Source organism: Silurus aristotelis (genome assembly GCF_946808225.1).
Source record: "Silurus aristotelis genome assembly, chromosome: 14".
Classification (NCBI taxonomy): Eukaryota; Metazoa; Chordata; class Actinopteri; order Siluriformes; family Siluridae; genus Silurus; species Silurus aristotelis.
Window position 1 is genome coordinate 21,110,832 of NC_139587.1, and position 21,954 is coordinate 21,132,785.

The 21,954-nt window shown below is 39.1% G+C and overlaps 2 protein-coding genes across 2 annotated transcripts in view; one reads left to right on the forward strand and one right to left on the reverse strand.

Annotated features, from left to right (window-relative positions):
• The window catches only part of slit3 (slit homolog 3), a 162,509-nt gene that overhangs the window by 100,321 nt on the left and 40,234 nt on the right, over positions 1-21,954 (forward strand). The window contains exons 7-17 of the mRNA XM_083560686.1: positions 1,931-2,002; positions 4,878-5,041; positions 5,565-5,709; positions 7,538-7,609; positions 8,796-8,867; positions 10,608-10,679; positions 14,679-14,822; positions 15,145-15,308; positions 18,713-18,863; positions 20,349-20,423; positions 21,107-21,250. Of these exons, the coding sequence (XP_083416812.1) occupies positions 1,931-2,002; positions 4,878-5,041; positions 5,565-5,709; positions 7,538-7,609; positions 8,796-8,867; positions 10,608-10,679; positions 14,679-14,822; positions 15,145-15,308; positions 18,713-18,863; positions 20,349-20,423; positions 21,107-21,250 (1,275 nt within the window). The remainder of the gene's footprint in view (positions 1-1,930; positions 2,003-4,877; positions 5,042-5,564; positions 5,710-7,537; positions 7,610-8,795; positions 8,868-10,607; positions 10,680-14,678; positions 14,823-15,144; positions 15,309-18,712; positions 18,864-20,348; positions 20,424-21,106; positions 21,251-21,954) is intronic.
• chrm1a (cholinergic receptor, muscarinic 1a) overlaps positions 1-21,954 on the reverse strand; it is a 179,863-nt gene that overhangs the window by 3,049 nt on the left and 154,860 nt on the right. The window lies entirely within an intron of this gene.

Sequence of the window (21,954 nt, forward strand, 5' to 3'; positions counted from 1 at the left end):
ATATATATATATATATATATATATATATATATATATATATATATATATATATATATATATATATATATATATTATTTTTTTTTTTTAAGTCATGTGATCTGTGTTCAGTCACCACGACAAAAAGTTTGCTCACAACCTTAGTATCCCTTAAAGCCGCTGTGCCTGCTAACAGATATGTAATACCTGCTTAGACTTGAGAGGTTATCACTCTCATTATGCCTTATATGTGCGGTCAAGAGGTAATCTCTGGCCACAAGCCCAAAAATCCATACAGATTATTTCTATGATGGCTTATAATGGCTGGAATACAGCCAGTTGAAATATAAATGCATTGGACACTACTACTTCTGTTAGGTACACTTTGAGGGGTTGAGAGTGTTTAGTTCCCATATTGCTTTCTTGCTACATACATCACACTTTAACTGTATCCCAGCCAAAAGCCATAAGGTATATATATATATATATATATATATATATATATATATATATATATATATATATATATATATATATATATATATATATATATATATTTTTTTTTTTATATTATTATTATTATTATTATTATTATTATTATTTATTTATTTATTTATTTTGTACTTTGTGATTTTCTCACCTTAAACTAGGGATCACAAGTGCTGGTCCTTCCTGTGCTATGGTATGTTGATATGGCAGGTTTAAGGGGGGCGTTTCTCTCTGGGTCTTGACCAGACCAACCTTTTCTTTTATCCCTCTCTTCACTGAGCACTGGCTTCAAGATTTAGAGGCCTTAAAAAGAAGATTGCATTCCTCTTTTTGGGAGGAGAGAGAATTTGGTCAACTTCTCACAAAAGGGTGATTCCTACTCCCTCCATTTTTATTATTATTTTTTTTTGTGGAATAACAATAATTTTCCATGCCATTTAGATTCTTTTTTCTGTCTTTTTCTCTGTCCTAATAAAGTGTTCCCCTGCTAAGCCATGCCAAAATAAATGTCAAGATTGGCATTAAAACTCCACAGGAATGTTTTGTTTTGGAGGGATTTGCATTCTTTATTTTTTTTCTTCTTCTTTTTCTTTCTTAAAGCCCTGCTGTTATTGGGGATGGGGATTTTCCACTGTCTGAGTTACGAGTCGAATGTCAGAAACACAGAAACATATTATCCTGTGGTCATATCCATCTTCTGCTCTCATTTTAAAGGAGAGGTTTAGTTTGAATTAGCTGCTTGTGAGTGAAAAAGTGCAAGCTTAATGGCTCCACTAGCACGCATTGCTGGCGTCACCTCAGCGCAGCTCTGTGCCACATTGCTCCCCTTAACTGGCCTGGATTGTAAAAACTCTGGCATCATTTCCCCCCAATGACCCTTAGATTACAAAAGATCAGTCCAACCCCCAAACCCTGACTTGAGATCATGCAGCATTCAGCATTTTCAGCAGGGACATTATAGGAACAGCTGAGAAGACCCAGAACACCGGCTTGTCTTTCTGCGCAGGGTGGGTTTGGGCCCGGTGACTGTGGGATGGCTCAAGTACAAAATTAAGGCCACTAACTAACGCTAATAACAAGGGCTGCTGCTCTGGCAGGAAGCACAGAAGCCTGCCGGCCATGTTTACAGCTGCACATGCTGCTGATGATCTCATTTTAAAGCCGATTACACGCTGCCGTGGACACACACCTATCATGCATTACGTGCACCTCGACAGTGCCGGAAACAACTAGCACACACAGTGTTCACATCACACACCACTGGAGCGAAGGATTACTCCAAATTAGTTAGGATTTTTTTCCATCATGTCTTCATATTTTAGCCACATCGAATTATCCTTATATAGACATAACACAAATCTGTCTTTATATCTCTCTTTTTTCAACTAAAACGCATGTGCACATTATCCAGGCTCCACTGGATCAATACAAATGTCTGAACTTTGATCTCTCTTTTGCTTTCTAGCACTCTCAACAACAACAACATCACCCTTATTCCGTTGTCCAGCTTCAACCACATGCCCAAGCTGCGGACTCTGTGAGTATTATAGTATATTCACATTCGCTTTTGTTTGTTTGCCGCTAGGATTGTATGATATTCCGATATCCTTTACCCTCATTTTATAAAAAATTGTGATTTAATGGAAGCTTCCAGAAGTGAAATAACAAGCAAAAAAACAAGCATTTCTAATAGAAATTTTTAAATCAAATTCAAGATTAGTAAGGAAGGGTGTTATAATAGTATTAATTGATACAGTTAAGGAATAGCTTTCTAGCAGTGCTAATTAGGAACATTCAGCTGGTTGGTGCATTTTCAGGTGAATCTGTGCAGTGTTGGCTAATATTAGAAAGGTCAAAACAACCATCTAAATCATTTCAGGTTCATATAGGGCTTACTTCACATTTTTATGAAGGAAAATGATGGTAAAATGTTATGACGATGATGATGATGATAATGATGATGATGATAATGATAATAATAATATTAATAATAATAATAAAGATGATTAAACCATTTTATTTAAGTCTATTTTTCAGACACTTTTAAACTCAGTGGTTAAGGGTCTTCCTTAAGGGCCCCTTTGTGACTCTTTAACAACCCTAGTCTTTAAACTCCCAACATTTTCGATGACTAGACCTCAACAAAGCATTAACCACTGAGCGTCTGAGCATCATTCACTCAGAGATTATCATGTACGATTTCTGCCACTAGTGTCTTCCTAAAACACGTCACAGATATAATACAGATCTTTGTGGTATACCTATAAAAACCCACACAAACACATATTTAAACAAGCTTAAATTAAAACCCCCGAGACTTCTATCTGAGCTCTGAGGTTTGGCTCACAGTGGGGAACCCCTTAGCTCGGCTCTGGGACCTCTGGTAATTCTCAGAAGTCTGTTTATGCAGGCGTCGTTGTGTTCACTGTGTTGGGGAGATGGCTCCGGTACAAACCCATGTCACTACACCACTTTTGTGCTGTCGGATTTTACCCACAATCGATTCGAATAATTCCGTGCCAACCAAACCACCCCTGGATGGATCCCATCTGTGTCCACGTCTGTGTATAAAAATATGGTCGGGTGACTTTTGTATTATTTCACTGCGGTGGAGAATAAAGGTTCAGGAGCGACATAAATAAGAGAGGATGTCAGTGGTAAACGCTATTTGTGCTCAATGGTTTTGAGGAGTACAGTGCCCTCGAACCCCAAAGCCCAAGGCGCTGTATGAGCCTGTAGGCGACTGGAACCTTGCCGCAGCCCTTCTGAATCTCTCTGAGCATTTATGCAGGGGTCTATGTCTCCGAAGGCACCACACGGTCCTGCCTCAAACAGCCTCCTCTGCATTCATTGAGTCAGTCTGGCCACACTCCCATCCGTCAAGACAGTCTGACAGGCTCGCCCCCTCGTGTGGGGGATCGAATTTGCTGACGCTCTGCTCCCTCGGCTGTATTAAATTATCAGCAGTGAGGCCGTCTCTGCTACCCAGTACGCTCATATTGAATTTTCATCCTTTAATATCCCTACAATCTCAGTATTGAATTTGTTTGCTCGTAAAAAAACAACTTATTAAATCAAATGTTTAGAGAAGCCTGTAATCCCATTAGTTAGGATTGGGGGGATGGCACCAAGGTTCTGATGAAATAGTTTGGCTTACCTCAACTCTACCTTGCTGTCCCTACTACCACCCATTTTGTCCTCCCCTCCCCTGTTTCCTACTGTCTCTCTTAGTGCATCAACCATTCAATTAGATCAAATGATATCACCCCATGGTGCTAGCCATTCAATAACTCAGCCAAATAAAAAGAGAAAGAAGACTCCTGTGGCTAGACGAGTAGTCATTTTCTGGGGGCGGTCGGTCAATAGGCTAGGTGCACCAAGCTGCTCTTTTGTGCTCACTCACAGGATATGCCCCATACACACCTTGGCCAGCTGGGATTTATGATCTGCGTGCCCTCCATCTCTGTAATCCCTCTCATCCATAATTAATCTGCAACATCAAGAAGCTGTAAACTAGATTTCTAATGGAAACGGCTCTTGTCCCTATGGTTATCCTCACTGGGCAAATTTGTGACCCTGCCAAAGAAGGATTTTACCTTATTATTCAATTTGCAGGCTTTTGTCAAGGGTACAGCAGTGCTCTTTTGATTTGCTGACACCGCTCATTCTGTAGCTCTGGTCCCCCTCTGTGACTTGTAATGGGCCATAGAGGTATATATTAAGAAAGCTGGTTGCATTGGGACACCGCCATATTGGTGGAGACCTTGACGAAATGACACCGTTGGCAGAAGGGAAAAGTTTCATCTATGATCTTTTGTGATGGCAACGAAATATATCTACGATATGTAGAATAGAAAAGGAGATTGCCAGCACTCGCCAGTCCGTTAACCCAGCGGAGCGCTGTGAATTATTTGCTTTGATTTTGTGACTTCTCCTCAAATTGGGTTTGATGGTGCTATGTCATATTTTCTTTGGCTGAATCCATTCCTTTTTGAATAGAATGATCTGAAGGGATTCCAGCGCAAATTAAAATGCAACCGTCAGTATCTCCGTTCAGCATTACTGAACTCTATTCCAGTCATTACATACTGCTCAGTGATCGCTCATTTATCAGGCAGACGGCCCAGCAAAATAAGAACCTCCACCGAGGCATTACACAATGATGTTTGTCCCTATTTTATTTCATTTATACTTATTTATAGTCTCTCGCGTCTCTCGTCTCTTCTTTTTTTATCCATTTCTCTTTGTTTTGCTTCACAAAGTCTCAACAGTTTTTAACCTTCAAATGCACAAATGGATCATGTAAGTCAATCTGAATAAAATCAAAGAGAAAATAACAACGATGAAAAAGAAAACAAGTAAATCTTTGGTCTTTCTGTCTCTATCTGCTCTCTCTGTCTATGTATCGCTAGCCGTCTGCACTCCAACAACCTGCACTGTGACTGCCACCTGTCATGGCTCTCCGATTGGCTGCGGCAAAGACGGGGTCTGGCCCCCTTCACTCAGTGCATGTCCCCCACCCACATGAGAGGCCTCAATGTCCCTGATGTGCAGAAACGGGAATTCATTTGTACAGGTGCAAGACACACACACACACACACACACACACACACACACACACACACACACACACACACACACACACACACATCATTTGTCACAAATGAAAGCTGTTGTTTAGCCAATGATCTTTCCAATCTCTGAAAATACTGCTTATCTTGCACCATCACGAAATGTACATTAAATGATGCATAATGTGCCATCATTAGACTTTATAATGTAAGCAAATATTTCTTTGTTTTCCTACAATGTTCTATGCTTTCTGTTAGACCACACCGTTTAATTGGAGAAAATATTCCCATCCAGGCCTTGTTAATTAAGACCCTCTGCCTCCCCCCTTCTCATTAATCATCTAAGGAATACACTTCAGCCCCAAAGCAGGAATAATTAAGCAGTAACAAAAGACAATAAAGCAACAGTAATACCATACAACTTTATTGTGTATTCGATTTTGTTATTTACAAATTTCCGTTATCTCCACATTCAGCCTTTCTTGTGATTTTCTCAACCTTCTTTCTTTCTCTTTTTTTGGTTTCCAGGCCCTACTCAGTCAGAACCGAGATCTTGCGCTCCCCAAGCGTCTGTCTGTCCTGCCAGCTGCACCTGCAACAACAACATCGTGGACTGTAGGAGAAAAGGCCTTACCGAAATCCCAGCCAATTTGCCTGAGGGCATTGTAGAAATGTGAGTCTTCCATCCTATCAAATCAGACACACACCTTTCGCTGCTCAGGCTCTGTTTTTTTTCTCTCTTCCTCTCTCTCGCTGGCTTTATTTGTCTCCTTCATTTCTTATCTCACTCACACTTCCTTATTCTGCTCTCATTCTTTCTCACATTTTTTTCTCGTTCTCTATCTCCAGTGAAGTAAACACATAAAGTCACTGTGATAATAGCCGGGTTCAGTTCTCATCTCCTTCTGTCGTGTAGCAAAGGCCATTAGCGCTGCACTTCACAACCTCATTAGCAGGAGCGTCGGAACTCTGAAGAAGCTGTGGCTTCCTCCGGCTCAAGCTACTCAGAGTCCTTCACATTTTCCTCCGGAGTTTAGGACAATTATGTACGCAGCCAAAGAGCCGGAGTCAGGCAAATGAGATCGCTCCTGGACCCTGTTCTAATCAGCAACCCTGCAGTGGAATTAACTCAATCACTTACACATAGACACACACACACACACACACACACACACACACACACACACACACACACACACAAATATATAGCCTATAGCTTGGAAACCTCTTCACTATATTTTTACCGTATATGAGTGTATGTTTTAGAGACATTATAGTTCCTCAGTGAATTGTCACTAATGGTTAAGCACCTTGAAAGCACATCAAGCCTTCAGGTCCACGACAACTTAATGGTGTTGCTTCATGCACGTACATGAAGCTCTATAGCCTTCAGCATATTAAATTTTTTGAATGCTCTTAGACATAAAAATAACTTTTAAGATTAATATTTTTTCCTATAATCAATTAGAAAAGTATAAGTACTTCATAAATGAAGTCCATTTATTCAAAGCCCCCCAGAATGTTTTGGAATTAGGCATTAGCTGACTAAAATTAAAATATGACCTTAAATATATTCTAATGGAGATTTATTTTTTCTGTTGTTGAATATGTAAACGTTTAGATAAACTCAACATGTATTTCAATCGTATTTTTTGGCCCTTATGGTTGCAAACACATTAATCAGTAGCGAGAGCAATGTATAAACATGTGTAAAAATGTATGTGTGTGTGTGTGTGTGTGTGTGTGTGTGTGTGTGTGTGTGTGTGTGTGTTGATATACATATTGATCGCAAGGCTCTTGTTTGCACCAAAGGATGGATACGTAATTGCCCTGATATGTCCCGTTCCTCGTCCGGCACTTTCTGCCAATAGTGTATGACCTTTGTGTAACAAAGAGTTGCACTAGGCCAGATACATTACTCAAGCGCTGCCGCTGGCCAGAAACAAATAGCGCTAATTGAATGATGTAGAGGCCGAACATTGTTGGGCCACGGGCTCGTTTTGACCGAGCCGTGTTTGCTGTGGCAGCTGCCAGGACTGAATCATGGTGCGTGCCAGAGGAGATTGAAAACTCAAACCCATTTCCTCTCAATCTGCACCAGTCTCTCGATCTGCATCAAATGGCTGGATGGCTCGCTCAGTAATTCACCTGTAGGAGCTGTAACTGCCAGCCTGAGCTCATCTCTACAAATAAGAGCCAGGAGAGTATGTTTGTGGGTTTTTTTTGCGAAGGCCATAAGTATGCATGCAGGCATATGTATAAGGGAAGGATGGATTAGATTGTTGTGAGAAAAGATGCAGCCTAATGACTCTGCCTTTATCTTATTATAGTCTTGCAGAGCTCCATATCCACAACACACACATATGTCTGACATTAGATTAGACTAAGAAGATCCTGATACACACACTGTACTCTGCTGTGGAAACAATGCCATACATTTCAATTTCGTTGTGTTAGACTGTAAAGTAATAGTCATACATAACCTGTTTTTCTTTTTGCAGTCGTCTGGAACAAAACCTGATTAAGAGCATTCCACCTGGGGCTTTCTCTCCATATAAGAAGCTGAAAAGAATGTGAGTATTAGCCTCCTTTGCAGAGAGACAGATCCCCAAGAGGGGCATTTACAGCAACCTATGCATAGAAGGGCTGTAAACACACTGTTTATGTGTCATGCCTTTTGCTAGCCACATCAGCACTATTTACCCATTGCACGGTTGCACGATTTCCAATAACCTTGAGTAGGTCATAACTTTGTTGTGATTGTGATTTAATTTTTTTGCCTTCTATGTAATGCACTGACTTACCATTGCTGCAGCTGACAATAGGACTGCAAAATGTCATTGATATGTTTCATATGTTTTATTATATCTATATAAATATGAAAGGTAGTCCATGACTTAAAGAATGGTGATCAGTACGTATAGTGTAAGTATGGTATATTGTAATTTGTTATTAATTTAACAAATTACAGTACATCATTTATCAAAAGAGAGCAATTTAAAGTACTGTATTGTATAAACTATACAGTATATATGTAATTGGAAGCGGGCGTGTGAACAAGCACAGTTTGTCATATCATTAATGTCATCACAAGATCGAAAAATCACAAGTCAAACCATTGGTACTCGTGGATTTTATGTATGTATGTATGTATGTATGTATGTATGTATGTATGTATGTATGTATGTATGTATGTATGTATGTATGTATGCAGATAAAGATAGATAGATAGATAGATAGATAGATAGATAGATAGATAGATAGATAGATAGATAGATAGATAGATAGATAGATAGATAGATAGATAGATAGATAGATAGCAAAAGAGAGAGAGACATTGATAAAAAACTGCATAGGAAATTGTCTCAATTATTTATTCCATACATTAATAGATAGATAGTTAGTGCCCTTGTGTCCAGTCATATCTGAGAATTAATGAGTGTTGTGATATAAACTGAATTTCCACATACATACAATTAATTAGCACAGAATTTCGTCGGTAATATAGCATTTTCATGAGTTTGCACTAATTGTGGAATTTCATATATAGGTTATATACTATAAACTGTATCATTATTCATGTATATAATGCATATCATCGCTAACTAAAGCAAGCTTTAGCAGCATAACGAATGAATGTTTGAGTTTGTTTAAGTGACAATTAAATTTCATTCTGTTTCTTTAAGTGCAATGTTTTCTGGATTTTTCTTTAGCCGCAGGCATGTGTTTTAACATCCTGGTTGCCTGTCTGCTTTTCAGAGATCTGAGCAAGAATCAGATTTCAGACATCGCTGATGATGCCTTCAGCGGCCTTCGCTCCCTCACCTCACTGTAAGTATTTTGGCATAAATTCACACTCACACATGCACACACGAACACACACACACTTATCTGCATAAGCTAATGCTCTGACATGCTCACAGGCATGTTTCGGATTTCTTTTGCATTTTGTGCATATTTCACATCAGTTGGTGGGTCTGTGTAAATGCTGACACTGATGAGACAGCTGTCGAAATAAGAGAAATAAATCGGCATGTAGAGCAACAGTAGCCTGAGTGTGTGTGTGTGTGTGTGTGTGTGTGTGTGTGTGTGTGTGTGTGTGTGTGTGTGTGTGTGTGTGTGTGTGTGTGTGTGTGTAAAAACAAGAGACAGCTTTCATTTGCATCACCTGAACAAGATGGAAAAAAGACACACGCCTCATTCTGTGCATATTAATTTTGCAAGATTCCTTTCAGTGAGCTCAGCCCTGGCAGCTGGAGCCTTGTCATGCCTCAGTCTTTCAGCACTCACTTATTTCCTGTCCTGCAATTAAAGATCGACTCACTTCCACAGGCTATATTTACATTAAAGGATTTCTGTAACCCTGAACTCATTAGATTGTAGGGGTTAGAATGAACTGTTTATAGTATATACCCTGCAACGTGTGCAAAACGGTGAAAAGTAAATGATGCTTCCAGAAATGAATGGATTTTATAAGAAATAGTATCTGCAGGTAGGTAAAGAGGGCACAGACTTAATTTTTATTTTTATTTTTCATACTCTCAGGAAAAATGCAGTTTAATAGGGATACAGTTGTTGAAAAGATCCACAATGGTTGGATCCTGAGGTGATGGAGGCAAAGGGAAGTCTTTATAATTACAGCAGCAGTTCCTGGGTACAAATCTTCAGCAGCGAAAAGGTTATACACTAAAGCAAGGGTGAATATAAAACAGGGATACATATATAAATTTATATGCAGACAGACGGAAGACAGACAGACAAACATATAGATAGATAAATAAACAGTCAAACAGACAGATAGATTCATCTATCCAAATGAAATAGACAAATTTACATACCCAGCCTGGTACCTCATGCATGTGTATATAATAAAATCCTGCTAGTAGTAATGTATGCTATCCATGACACATCTTTCAGCAATTAGACCTGTAACTAAAGAAAAGGACAGCTTTTTTCAAAAACGATTCAGTACAGTCTGGGCTCATCTATTAGAATTGCTGAATCACTGTATGTAGAAACAGACATTAGTGCTGATAACCTTATATTAATTACTAATATGAGAAATTTTCTGTGCTATTTTTCACATCTCTTAATCACCAGTAAAGTATTTCTGCAGATGTTCCTGGGTTTTTACAGAATCTAATGCCAATCTGCTGTTGCCGTCAGTTTTGAAGTAATTTCTTCTGGAGATATGACTATAATTTTTTTCTGTGGTAACAAGTATGGCCATAGATTATGGTGATTATGATCTAAAAAAAAACAGTATACAATTAAAATAAAGACCTACATCAATTGCATCGATATCTCATTCACAATAACCATGTTTCATTCTTCACCATGTTTAAATACATAAAGGGTTTTTTTGTTATTGGATTATTAGGCTGCAAATAAAAAAAACAGAGATAGAAAGGAAACCCAACGTGCAATATGTGGGATACACTCACTATTAGGAATGTAGTGTGGAGAGAGTGGAGAAAGGAGTATGTCATGTAGGATGTGAATTAGACAGCCAGTGATCATGCTGTGGTGATTTTACAGAGCTTTCTTTGTTTTGTTTGTGTGCATGTACAGGGTTTTGTATGGGAACAAAATTGCTGAGATTCCCAAAGGCTTGTTTGATGGCCTTGTCTCCCTGCAACTGCTGTAAGTACTGTTTCTATCCCATCTACAACCAGTAGCAACAGGATAGGATATTGTGTGTGTGTGTGTGTGTGTGTGTGTGTGTGTGTGTGTGTGTGTGTGTGTGTGTGTGTGTGTGTGTGTGTGTGTTTGTGTGTGTGTGTGTGTGTGTGTGTGTGTGTGTGTGTTTGTGTGTGTGTGTGTGTGTGTGTGTGTGTGTGTGTGTGTGTGTGTGTATGCCTGTACTGATCCAATGCGGACTCTGCAAGGAGAGCTATTTCATTTCCCTCAGCTCCGCTCATAAAAAGAGTCCAAGTAAAAAGAACAAAAAGAGCATGTTAAAGCCGAAAAACCTTTTTTTTTTTTTTAACTCTCAGATGGAGCGACTTGTTAGAGGCAGACGTGTGAATATTTCTTCGGTTGTTTCTCCTCCTCCTCAAGAGTGTACCTAACATCATTAGCATTTAAATTGGGCCTGATTACAAAGCATATCTCTCACACCTCATCCTATTGATGTAGACACAGAAACATTGCTCAAACATGATGCCTGCGTTTAGAGGTCTCATTTGAGGAAATCTGTGTGTTTTAATGACCTTGTTTGAGCTGCCGCACACAATTTGTGGTAAAGGGGAGGGGTTTCCTGGGGGTGTGGGGTGGGTTTTTTTTTTTGCGCGTGCACTTATGGACCGAGATACGAGCATGGATACGTCAGCGAGTTATCATCAGCTGAGTACACGTCGATTCCAGCAGTGCTACTCCGCACTTTCTAATCTTCGCCTTGTTAGCCGCCCTAATGAGTCAAATTACCCGTGTTTTTGCGATTTACATTTTTTCGCCCCTTAATGCACCGAAATGCTCCTCAGAGACTCATGCACACTCCACATTTTTGCCTATACATCAACAGCTTTTGTCACCAAAAATTTTTCTGTACATAGTGGCAAAAAAGTTCCTGACAATATCTTTCTATTCTAGCTTTTACTAAAGATTAAGCAGAAAATAATCTAAAAAAGAGCACATTGCCTAATTTTAAGAAAATTTATTGACACCGTTTCGAAAAGCAATGAAACAGGTCAATAAAAACACATCTAAAGAGACAGCCTAGTCTTTTATTAAGTTCGTCTTTTTAAAAAAAGTGTTTTATTTAAGATTGTTGCAGCTAAAAATACTTGATTGTGCTACATGTTTTTTTTTGTTTTTTTTTTTGAGATTTTTTATTTTGGAAATCCATTCAAATTGGCAATTTTGCAAGGATGCGATTCTTTATTTAAACTACTGCCAGTAGAGACATATGTAATAACATTCTAGAATTAAAAGGTACACCCCAAACAACATTCAATACACTTTTTTTTACTTCCCTGACATTAAGAACCATTAGGCTCTCTAAACTATATGGACAAACATTTGTGGACACTTATATCCCATTCCACATTTAGTCCCCATCTGCTGTTATACTAACCTCCACCCTTCTAAAGATGTTCCACTAGATTTTGACGTGTGCTTGTAGAGTTTTGTGATTGTTTCAGCCACAAGTACATTAGTGAGGGGGCCTGGGGTGCACTGAACATTCCAGTTTATCCCAAATGTTTCAAAAGGATTGATGTCAGAGCTCTGTAGCAGCTAACTCAAGATTTTCAGCTTTGACCCATGTAAACTATATTTTCCTTGAGCTCGCTTTGTGCACAGAGGCATTGTCAGGCTGGAACACGTTTGGGCCTCCTAATTCAAACGAAGAGAAATGTTAATTCTATTTCATCCAAAAACATCTTTTGTCATCAATTATTTGTCTCCAACTTTTTGATAACAGTTTGCAGAACAACCACATATGACTGGAAAAGTCAGGTGTACCAATAATTTTGTCCATATAGTTTATATAAAAAAGAGAATACTGAAAGTAAGGAAAACTAAATTTCAGCATTCTAATTCAACTTTAACACCCAGAAGTGACTCTCCAGACTTGACTTCCTTTCATGTTCTGTCACAACTGTTGGTAGCGTGCGACAGTATGCCTCCACTATTGTGTAAATCATTAAAATTTTGTTCTGTAATTCTTTTTTTCAGTGACCTTTGTTTGCTTTTAGCTGTACATACTTCATGCTCAATGAACGTAAATTAAAGAGAGCTAATGCTGATAGCATGCTGTGATCGCATCCCATGGTGTGTCTTGACCCAAATCACAGTAATTATTCCATGGTTTATTTTTTAACTATTCAAACAAGCAACTCTTCCTTTTTATCTATTTATTGGCAGTTAATGTTGTGGAAAATAAGTTCATTCCTGTTATTGCTTATGTTATACAGCACTTATACACATTTTATGCATTCCCACGCCAACTTCTCTAAAATGTTTGTCAGGATAGTGAGAAACCGGAAAGCACCAAGTTCCCCTGTCTGCAAAGAGTTTACAGACATGTACAGTACAAAGCACTGAACACTGGTGACATAGATAAATGTCTCCAAACTAAAAGATGCACCTTATCAATTATTTACCTTTTTTGTGAAATTATTTATTGTTTGTTTTTAAGGAACAGCATTTACATTTCCGTTAGATTATATGAAGCTTCTGTTATACAAGAAATGATAGAAATTATAGCACGTTTGAACAAATGCATTAATACAGAAGGAACTTCTGATTTGCAATACAGCTTTTGATATTTTCAGTTTATTTCTGATACTTAACTACATTTTACCTTCAATGGAGGAAAAAACACAAGGAAAAGGGGTTGTCTGCAATCACAGTCACTGCAATGGAGACTGTAAATTATATAAAAACTCTTTTAAACAGTTGACTTCTATGTCTCAGATGTAGATTGCTGACAGCAGCCATTTTATCATATTTTTAAAGACGTTTTTGATTGTAGGTGCTCAATGTTTATGTCCAAACTGCTATTGGAGCACAGAGTAAAACAACAGTGTGTTTTGACCTCTCAAATGTGCTGTTTGGGAAACACTACTCTAATGAGTTTGGTTAGAACTAAGTGCCCATAGAAAAGGAACACCTTGCACCATTCCCCAAAAAATGGTGGCTTGCTGCGAATCGGGTTTCCTTGTTTTTGTCTTTTTTTTTTAATTCCCCACACCTAATTATCTCCCCAGGTAAGCAGGCTGACGAAGCATGCATTTACTGTGAGACAAAGCCTCATTAGAACAGCTTTCAGTAATTAAACGCAGGCCCCGTGCTGTCGATTGTCAATCGGTCTAAGTAAAAAAGACGTTGAATAGTGTAAAAAAGCAGGTGAAAAAGCAGGGCATCTAGACATAAATGTAAAAAGAAAATTGCAAATGTGCTTCTGGTTTAACAAAAAAAATTAATTGTAAATAATGTAAGGGTCTGAGTGTATTAAGCTGGATTTTCAAAGTTATCTAAGTGACCATGAAATGAGACATGTATTAAGTACATGAATGTGTTTTAGTAAATTGTATTCCTGATACACTATGAAAATCTAGCTAAAGCAAAATGTAGCCTGTGATTTTTTTTTCTATTCTAGGTTTACAGAAATAGTGTTGCATGCTGTTTGTAATACTTTACTCCTTTGAACGGTTTGGCATGTCAGGGCAGTGGCATCATGAATTTACAGCATCTCTGACTTTGCCGGCCGGCTCAGCGAGGCATGCTTTGTGCTTAGCCATGAGGAAAAAAAATTAAATAATTAAAAAACTTTGTGTCCTTTTAGTTGTGAAAGATTTTGGTAGAATTGCCAGGAAAATGCACCTTAGAGGTGCTAAGCTGGTCGCTTTATTCTCACTTTATTCAAGCTCTCTGTCTAATGTCTAGATCTGGACCTCACAAGCACCTCACAGCCGCTTTTTACTTTAAATCCCACAATGCAACACATCCATAGTAAACAGCGTGGCTGTGAAGAGAATTTACTTCAATCCTTAACAAGGCTCAAAGCTGCGGTTTAATCTAAAAGGGTGAATAGTAAATTTGATCAATGATAGACGCGTATTATGTTAATGTTTTGTGTGTGCTCGAACTCGCCACCGCTCCGACTTAAGGATGAAACGTCTTTTTTGGTCAATACAGGCTGCTTAACGCCAACAAGATCAACTGCCTGAGGGTGAACACGTTCAAAGACCTGCAGAGTCTCAATCTGCTCTCTCTCTATGACAACAAGCTGCAGACCATCAGCAAAGGCCTGTTTACCCCACTGCGCTCCATCAAGACCCTGTAGGTGTCACACACACACACACACACACACACACACACACACACACACACACACACACACACACACACACACATGCACGCAATCACATTTAGGAAGCACACTCTAGTCTTTAAGCAACCACTTCGGAGATTTCCTTCACATTTTTCACACACACTCTAATCACTTAATCAACATTGTTTTTTTATCACTAAAGTTAGTCGATAGTGGAGTGAAAACAATTTAAGCTGTTAAAAGTCTAAACATTATTACAAAACATTTTTTTGGATTTTTTTTTTCTTTCTGACACATTTATCTCCTTTTCACAACCCTTTACCTTTTCAGACATCTCGCTCAGAATCCCTTCATGTGTGACTGCCACCTGAAGTGGCTGGCTGACTACCTGTTTGACAACCCCATCGAGACAAGTGGGGCACGCTGCAGCCACCCGCGCCGCCTCGCCAACAAGCGCATCAGTCAGATCAAGGGCAAGAAGTTCCGTTGCACAGGTAGACTTAACACACTCACACTATCTTTTCTTTCTCTCTCGCGCGCGCACACACACACACACACACACACACACACACACACACACACACACACACACACACACATGGCCTCATAGGGTCCACTGATTCACACTTGTTGAGTTCAAGGACAAAATCAGAGGTTTGGCAGATTACTGTGGACATGCCAGCCAACAGTACCACTTAAAATCTTTCCAGGCAGGAATGGAACATGTTTAGACATGCTGGTTAAATATATCTGATATATAAATACATATAAGAGATCAAAAAAACAGACACAGAGTGCAATACTGGCAACAAAATTAGATGTTCTCCTTAGAAGGAGACTTTAATATGTATAGTTTTAAGAAAGCATTATTTAATATTGATTTTTACAATCGAATTTAATAAAAGTTAGCTTTGCTAGCTGGCTTGCTTAAGATTAGTAGCCAGCCAAGTTTTGTTTCCGAAGCTTCCATTTGAGTGGTTTTGGTCAGAAAATCCTGTTTGCGATAATTCGGATTTTGACTAAAACACTGCTGTTGATAGCTAATCAAGCTATCAAGCTAGCTATGATTAGGTGATTTCATGATGCAATCAACAGTGGCAAGCATGCTGGGTAACATTAGCTGGGTACCAAGTTTAATAGTAAGTTCACTTAATGTAAAATGGTTGTGAATTAACCATTCTGTAACATTTTCTTCTAGCGAAATTAGGATGCTTTCATAAGCTAGCCTAGCTACTATCTACAGTATATATCAGCAGTGATGGAAAGCTAACCTAAAATAAGTGATGCATGGACAGTAGGTTTTGTAATATTTGCGACATTTATTCAATTTCTTAAAAAATACCAGTAAAGGGACTCCCAGGTAGTACTGTCTTGGTGACTACTAGGATTTTGCATGTGTTATTGTGTGTGTGTGTGTGTGTGTGTGTGTGTGTGTGTGTGTGTGTGTGTGTGTGTGTGTGTGTGTGTGTGTGAGAGAATGTGTATCTTTTCCCTGGAGAGGGAGCTGTGTGGCATCCTCAGGCCTGGAGCAGTTCTACATACACACTGCCAGGCTTCAGAATGCTCATGGGACATCACCAGGATACGCGGTGAAACCGAAAACCATCAGAATGCATTTTTGAAGGTTCATCAAGATCTGTGGGACGTTGCAGCCATGAAAATGGCTATGAAAGGGAAGCGCTTCTGTCGACTGTAGCGAGCGTAGTGTGTGTGTGTGTGCTCAATGCTGTGCGCAACCGCCGCTTGCTTTAATATTAACCCCAGGATTTCCCCTAATTACAGCTCTGCCTGTGTCCCTATAGCAGCACAGTAACAAGCACGGTGGGAGAGCCAACACACACTCAGCGCCAAGGGTTTGTGCACGAACTGGGGAGTGTGTGTGAGGGTGTGTGGGTGTGCACAGCAGCAGAGGCTTTGCTGCACTCCTTTTTGTCCTGTGTGTGCCAGTCATGTCTCTGTCTGTTTGTCTGTCTATCTGTCTGTGCTATTGTGTTATGGGCAAAGCTATGGTCCCCACTGTAACAGCAGCAGGGAAATTGATGAATGCTTTTCTCAGCGGCTTCCTGCTCTCTTCCTGGCTGCTCCTCCACCTCTCTCCTCCTCTTCCTCTCCTCCTCTTCCTCTCCACTCCTGGCCCCGGGCCCCCAGGCCCCTGGTGCAGCTGTCTCTTGTGCTTGATCTAACCATGTGCCGCCGCCTACACTCGCCTCACATGGTTCCGTCAAGCACCAGGGACCGCTGGACACACTCGCACGCAGCATGGCATTCTGGGATAGGGCACTTCTAGCCCACCACAAGGAAGAAGAACAAGGAAGCGCTTGTCGACTCAAATTCAGCAGCTACTGTCGAGGACCTTCGGCCTTAGCAAGCATGTCCTGAAAAGGGCTTAAGCATTAAACATTTGTGTTCTGATTTAACTAGTTGAAAGGGGTCAACAAGACTACAGTTTAATTATAGTTTACCAGCCAATTGTAAACACAATCATGTGACATCATTTCTAGCCTTTTGTCTGCCATTACTCTACATGTTTGCTGTTTCAACCTTCCAGAGTTATTATTATTATTATCTTCCTCACATTTGCCCACTGTAAATATGTTTCACATATAATCATGTGTTGTGACCTAATTAATGCAGGTTTAACTTTTACAATTACTTTTGTTAAACAATAGTGTTTATTGAAATCTAACATTTCTTCCATTTTTTTTAACTTGATATCATATGTTCGCTTGAATTGCAATATATAATGGATTAAAATCTACCAAGCTTTTACTTTAATGTTAAATGTTAAAGGTAGGTTTGCCAAACTAGCTAATTTTAGCTAAAATTAATGTTCAACTCGGAGAAAAATGTTTAACTCGAAAAATATATTTAATACACAATTTAATAGTTTAGAAGCATTCATTTTATGTCAAATTTCTAGATAATTTGCTGGAAAGCTAGCTAAGATTTAGGTAATATAACTCACTGTGTAACCTAAAATATTAGCCCAGTTTGCTAGCAAGGTAGCTAATGTTGTATAAACCTTTACCCTAACATTAGTCCTGATGCTAGCTAGGTCATCTGAAATATTTTGTCCAGTTATTAAGTCCAGTTAAAAACATTATCCTGATAACATACTTTATATATATATATATATATATATATATATATATATATATATATATATATATATATATATATATATATATATATATATATATATATATATTTATTTATTTATTTTTTTTTTTTTTTTTTTTTATGATTATTATAATTATTATTATTTTTTTATTAAACTGTATTGTGCTGATGTCATATGATAAGGTTTGCAAATGGGTAATTTTTTTTTTTTTTGCAAAAAGCCATGCACAAGACAGTAAAAGACAGTGAAAGACAGTAAGAAAGAGGAAAAGGGGGGGAATAATCTAAACAGTACTTGTGGAAAGACATCGGTCATGTGACCAAGATGTAGCTCAATTAAAAAAAAAATCAAAAATCAAAAAAGCCAGCCTCTCCTGCGCTCCAGAAACCTCCACAGTTTTTGTTCTGTCAAAACATCTCAGGAGCGGACCTCCAACAAGTGACCTCGCGCTGTTCGGCCACTTTATCAGCACACACAGCCGTTCCCCAGAAGAAGATGAATGTTTGTATAGAACTAAGGCATGTATGGGGAGTTCATGTTTGTGCATGAGCGTAGGGATGTATGAGTGTGATGGAGTAAAAGAAGATCTGCAATAAGATACTGTGATGCACGGTTGTGGTATGTGTTTCCTCAGATATGAGTGTTTATCCGTGCAAACATGTATTTGGGTAAATTAATGGCTGTTTTCTGATTCTCTCCCCTCTCTCTCTCTCTCTCTCTCTCTCTCTCTCTCTCTCTATCAATCTATCTTCTTTTTCTCTATCCTGTGTGTGTCAGGTTCAGAGGACTACCGGAGTCGTCTAACAGGCGAGTGTTTTCAGGACCTGGTTTGCCCTGAACGCTGTCGCTGTGAGGGAACCGTGGTGGATTGTTCCAACCTTAAACTCACCAGCATCCCTCCTCACCTTCCTGAACACACCACTGATCTGTAAGTAGTCACACAACACACACAAATAATTTAGCTTTTTGCTTTTGCTTTTATGCTCCACCTAAAAAACTAAAGTGTTTCTACAATACTACAAATGACAAACATTCTTTACACAAAATGTGTTTATTATGTGGTTAATGTGGTTATCAGTCTAATTAAAGAACTGATTGACAGGTATTCCATTGATTTTGCTTTGTCATCTATTGAGATATATAAATGTTCTGGCTTTTTTCGCCATTTCATGACTGCAGTAATCTGTAATATTTCAGAAGCATAAAGGGTATCATTGAAACAATTTTGTCCACATTTTATACAGTGAGTGGCTCCACATGCACATACACACAATTAATCTCTTTCCCAAACTCACATTGCTGACTGAGCACGGTGTAGAGTCCATCTAGGTAGTGGCTGTTCCTGCACTTCACTGCACCTCTCTCTGTCCTGCTTGTCCATTCCCTATCTTCTTGCATTCTCTTTCTCATATCTCATGCCGGTCGATGGTGAACGACTGCCACAGGCTTTTCCTGGACTGTTAGGTTTATGCAGTACTCGAGCTGTTCCCTCGATGCCTCTCGCCCTTCTGCTCATGTGTAGAGGACACGGCTGTTTTTTTTCCTCTCCAGTACCATCAACTTTACTCATCAATCACACCCTAGGCCTCCTACACCTGCTCTATCTGTCTCCTACTCTGTCTCCGTTTCTTCATAGTGCAAGTGAAATTTAGCCTCCAGGAATGTTAGCTGTATTTTATTTATTTTTTTAATGTCCTCCTTGGTATCCACATCTTTCCGCTTATGTGAGATCAGATTGTGATTTACATATTCCGTCCTTTTCTCATTCATTCCGTCAATTACTTTCACTTTCGGAGGTGTTTTGATTTTCTTTTGGTTCCTGTCACTGTGAACGGTTGTTTTGTAACTCTGAGCTCGGCTCTGCCATGTCATCTCACTGTGAGGTTTGCTTTCTAAATCACAGCAATATAATTTAGTTCGAAATAATACTCATAACCTTTTTATTAACCTAGTTTCTATCTATACCTATTTGCATATCTTGTGTTACAAATAAGGTAGACTAAATAACAGGTTTTATTATTTATTTAAATATTTATTTATATTTAAATATATATTTATTTATATTTCTGGAATATTACTTTATATGCAAAGGACTGAGAACCAAACACAGCATTTCCGCAATATTAGAATTACTTTCTGCTGAATAAGTCAATTTAGAATATAATATGAATCATTTAAATGTATAGATCTACTCTGTAATCAAACATACATACATACATACATACATACATACATACATACATACATACATACATACATGTATGTATGCATGCATGTATGTATGTTTGATTATATCTCCTACATTTAATATACTTTATCTCTATTTTGCTCCATGTTATGACTCACCAGTGACTCATTAACCTCTCTTTCCACCTCCCCACCACTCACTCTGTCTCTTTTTTGTCTTCTCCAGGCGCCTAAACGACAATGAAATCTCATCACTGGACACCATGGGGGCCTTTAAGAAGCTCCCAAACCTTAGGAAGATGTACGTTGCTGTTCATTTTCATCCATTTTCACTTTCAAGCAGGAAGGAGGGCTTGTTGGCTGCCATTTGGGACATCCGACTGTGCATTTTATGTCAATAACTTTATGCGTGATGATCCATGTAGGCGGCGTGGATAGAAAAGGCAGCAGAATATTGGGCCGAAATGGGCGAAAGCGCAGTGGGATTTATTGTCTGGCAATATTCGCCACCCATTTTGGAGATGGGAAAAGCGGTGGTCTTTTGGAAAGAAGGCCAGTGATTTATCAGGCATGAAATTGCTTACGTTATGGTGCTGTCGAAGTCATTACGAATAGGAGGCGTCCTAAAAGTTCCCCTCCTCTCGTTTTACCGAAGCACAGATTGCAATCAGCCAGTGAATCACTAGAACACGGCTGAGATAGCATGTTGCCAGATGTCATAAATGTGCGCTTAAGAACCCATTAAATTCGATTCTAACTGGTGATTATGAATAAAGAACGTATTAAACGTTTTCGAACGTTTAAAAAATAATATACTTAACATGTAGTCGTATAATTCCAAAGCAGTCTGTGTTTTACAAGTCCAAATGGAAATGTGGGAGATTTTGAAGCCAGAGCAGATAAAACTGGTTGACAGGTTTATGTTGATTTTTTCCAACGAAGAAGCTTGATGCATGACGATCTCTGTTTGTTGTTTCATTCCAGAAACCTGAGTAACAATAAGCTGCGGGAGATTCGGGAGGGTGTGTTTGATGGCTCTGGAGGCGTCCTTGAGCTCCTACTCACTGGAAACAAGCTACCGGCTGTCCAAGGGCGCATGTTTAAAGGACTGAGTGGCCTTAAAACCCTGTGAGTCAAGTCCCATTATCCCTTCCTGACCACGGGCAGGGGCTTTAGTTTCAGTGTAAACACACAAGGAGCCACAAAATCACATTGAAGTTCACTATTGTGTCAAATTCCCAAGCTATGGAAACATGGATTATTTTGAAAAATTGTTGCTAAAATATAGAATCTAGCCGAATTTTTCTCCCTAGAATAGTTCAAGGATCAGCAAACCAAATTTCACTTATCAGATCTAAGGAGGATTTTAACTACGCAGAGAAGATCCTGGACTCCCTGTCACAAGCAGAATGCTGCGACATCAAAGATGCTACAGTAAAGCAGCGTGTGGAGCCTGGGAGTTCAGAATGGCCTTGCTATGCTCTGCTGTTCACCTAATTAGCCAAATTGGAGAGAGAGCAGTGCTTAAAAGCAAATGAATGGAATCATGGTTCAGCAGTATTGAATTTCGTGGCTTTTAAATCCCAGAAACATGATGCCTAAATTGAGTTTGCCTGTCTCAGGTCCCTGTTTGTCAGGATCTAATGCGGAATTTGCTGCTTTCACATTTGCGTCCCAACAGCCTCTGGTTTGCATTTATCCCATTTGTGCAGCTGGGCTTCTTTTAGAGGCCCTGATTATTTCAGCCTGTGTCTTATTCAACGCACATACACCCACACACATATACACATGTTTTATAAATTTCCTTATATGTCTACTAAATCTTTTAAGGT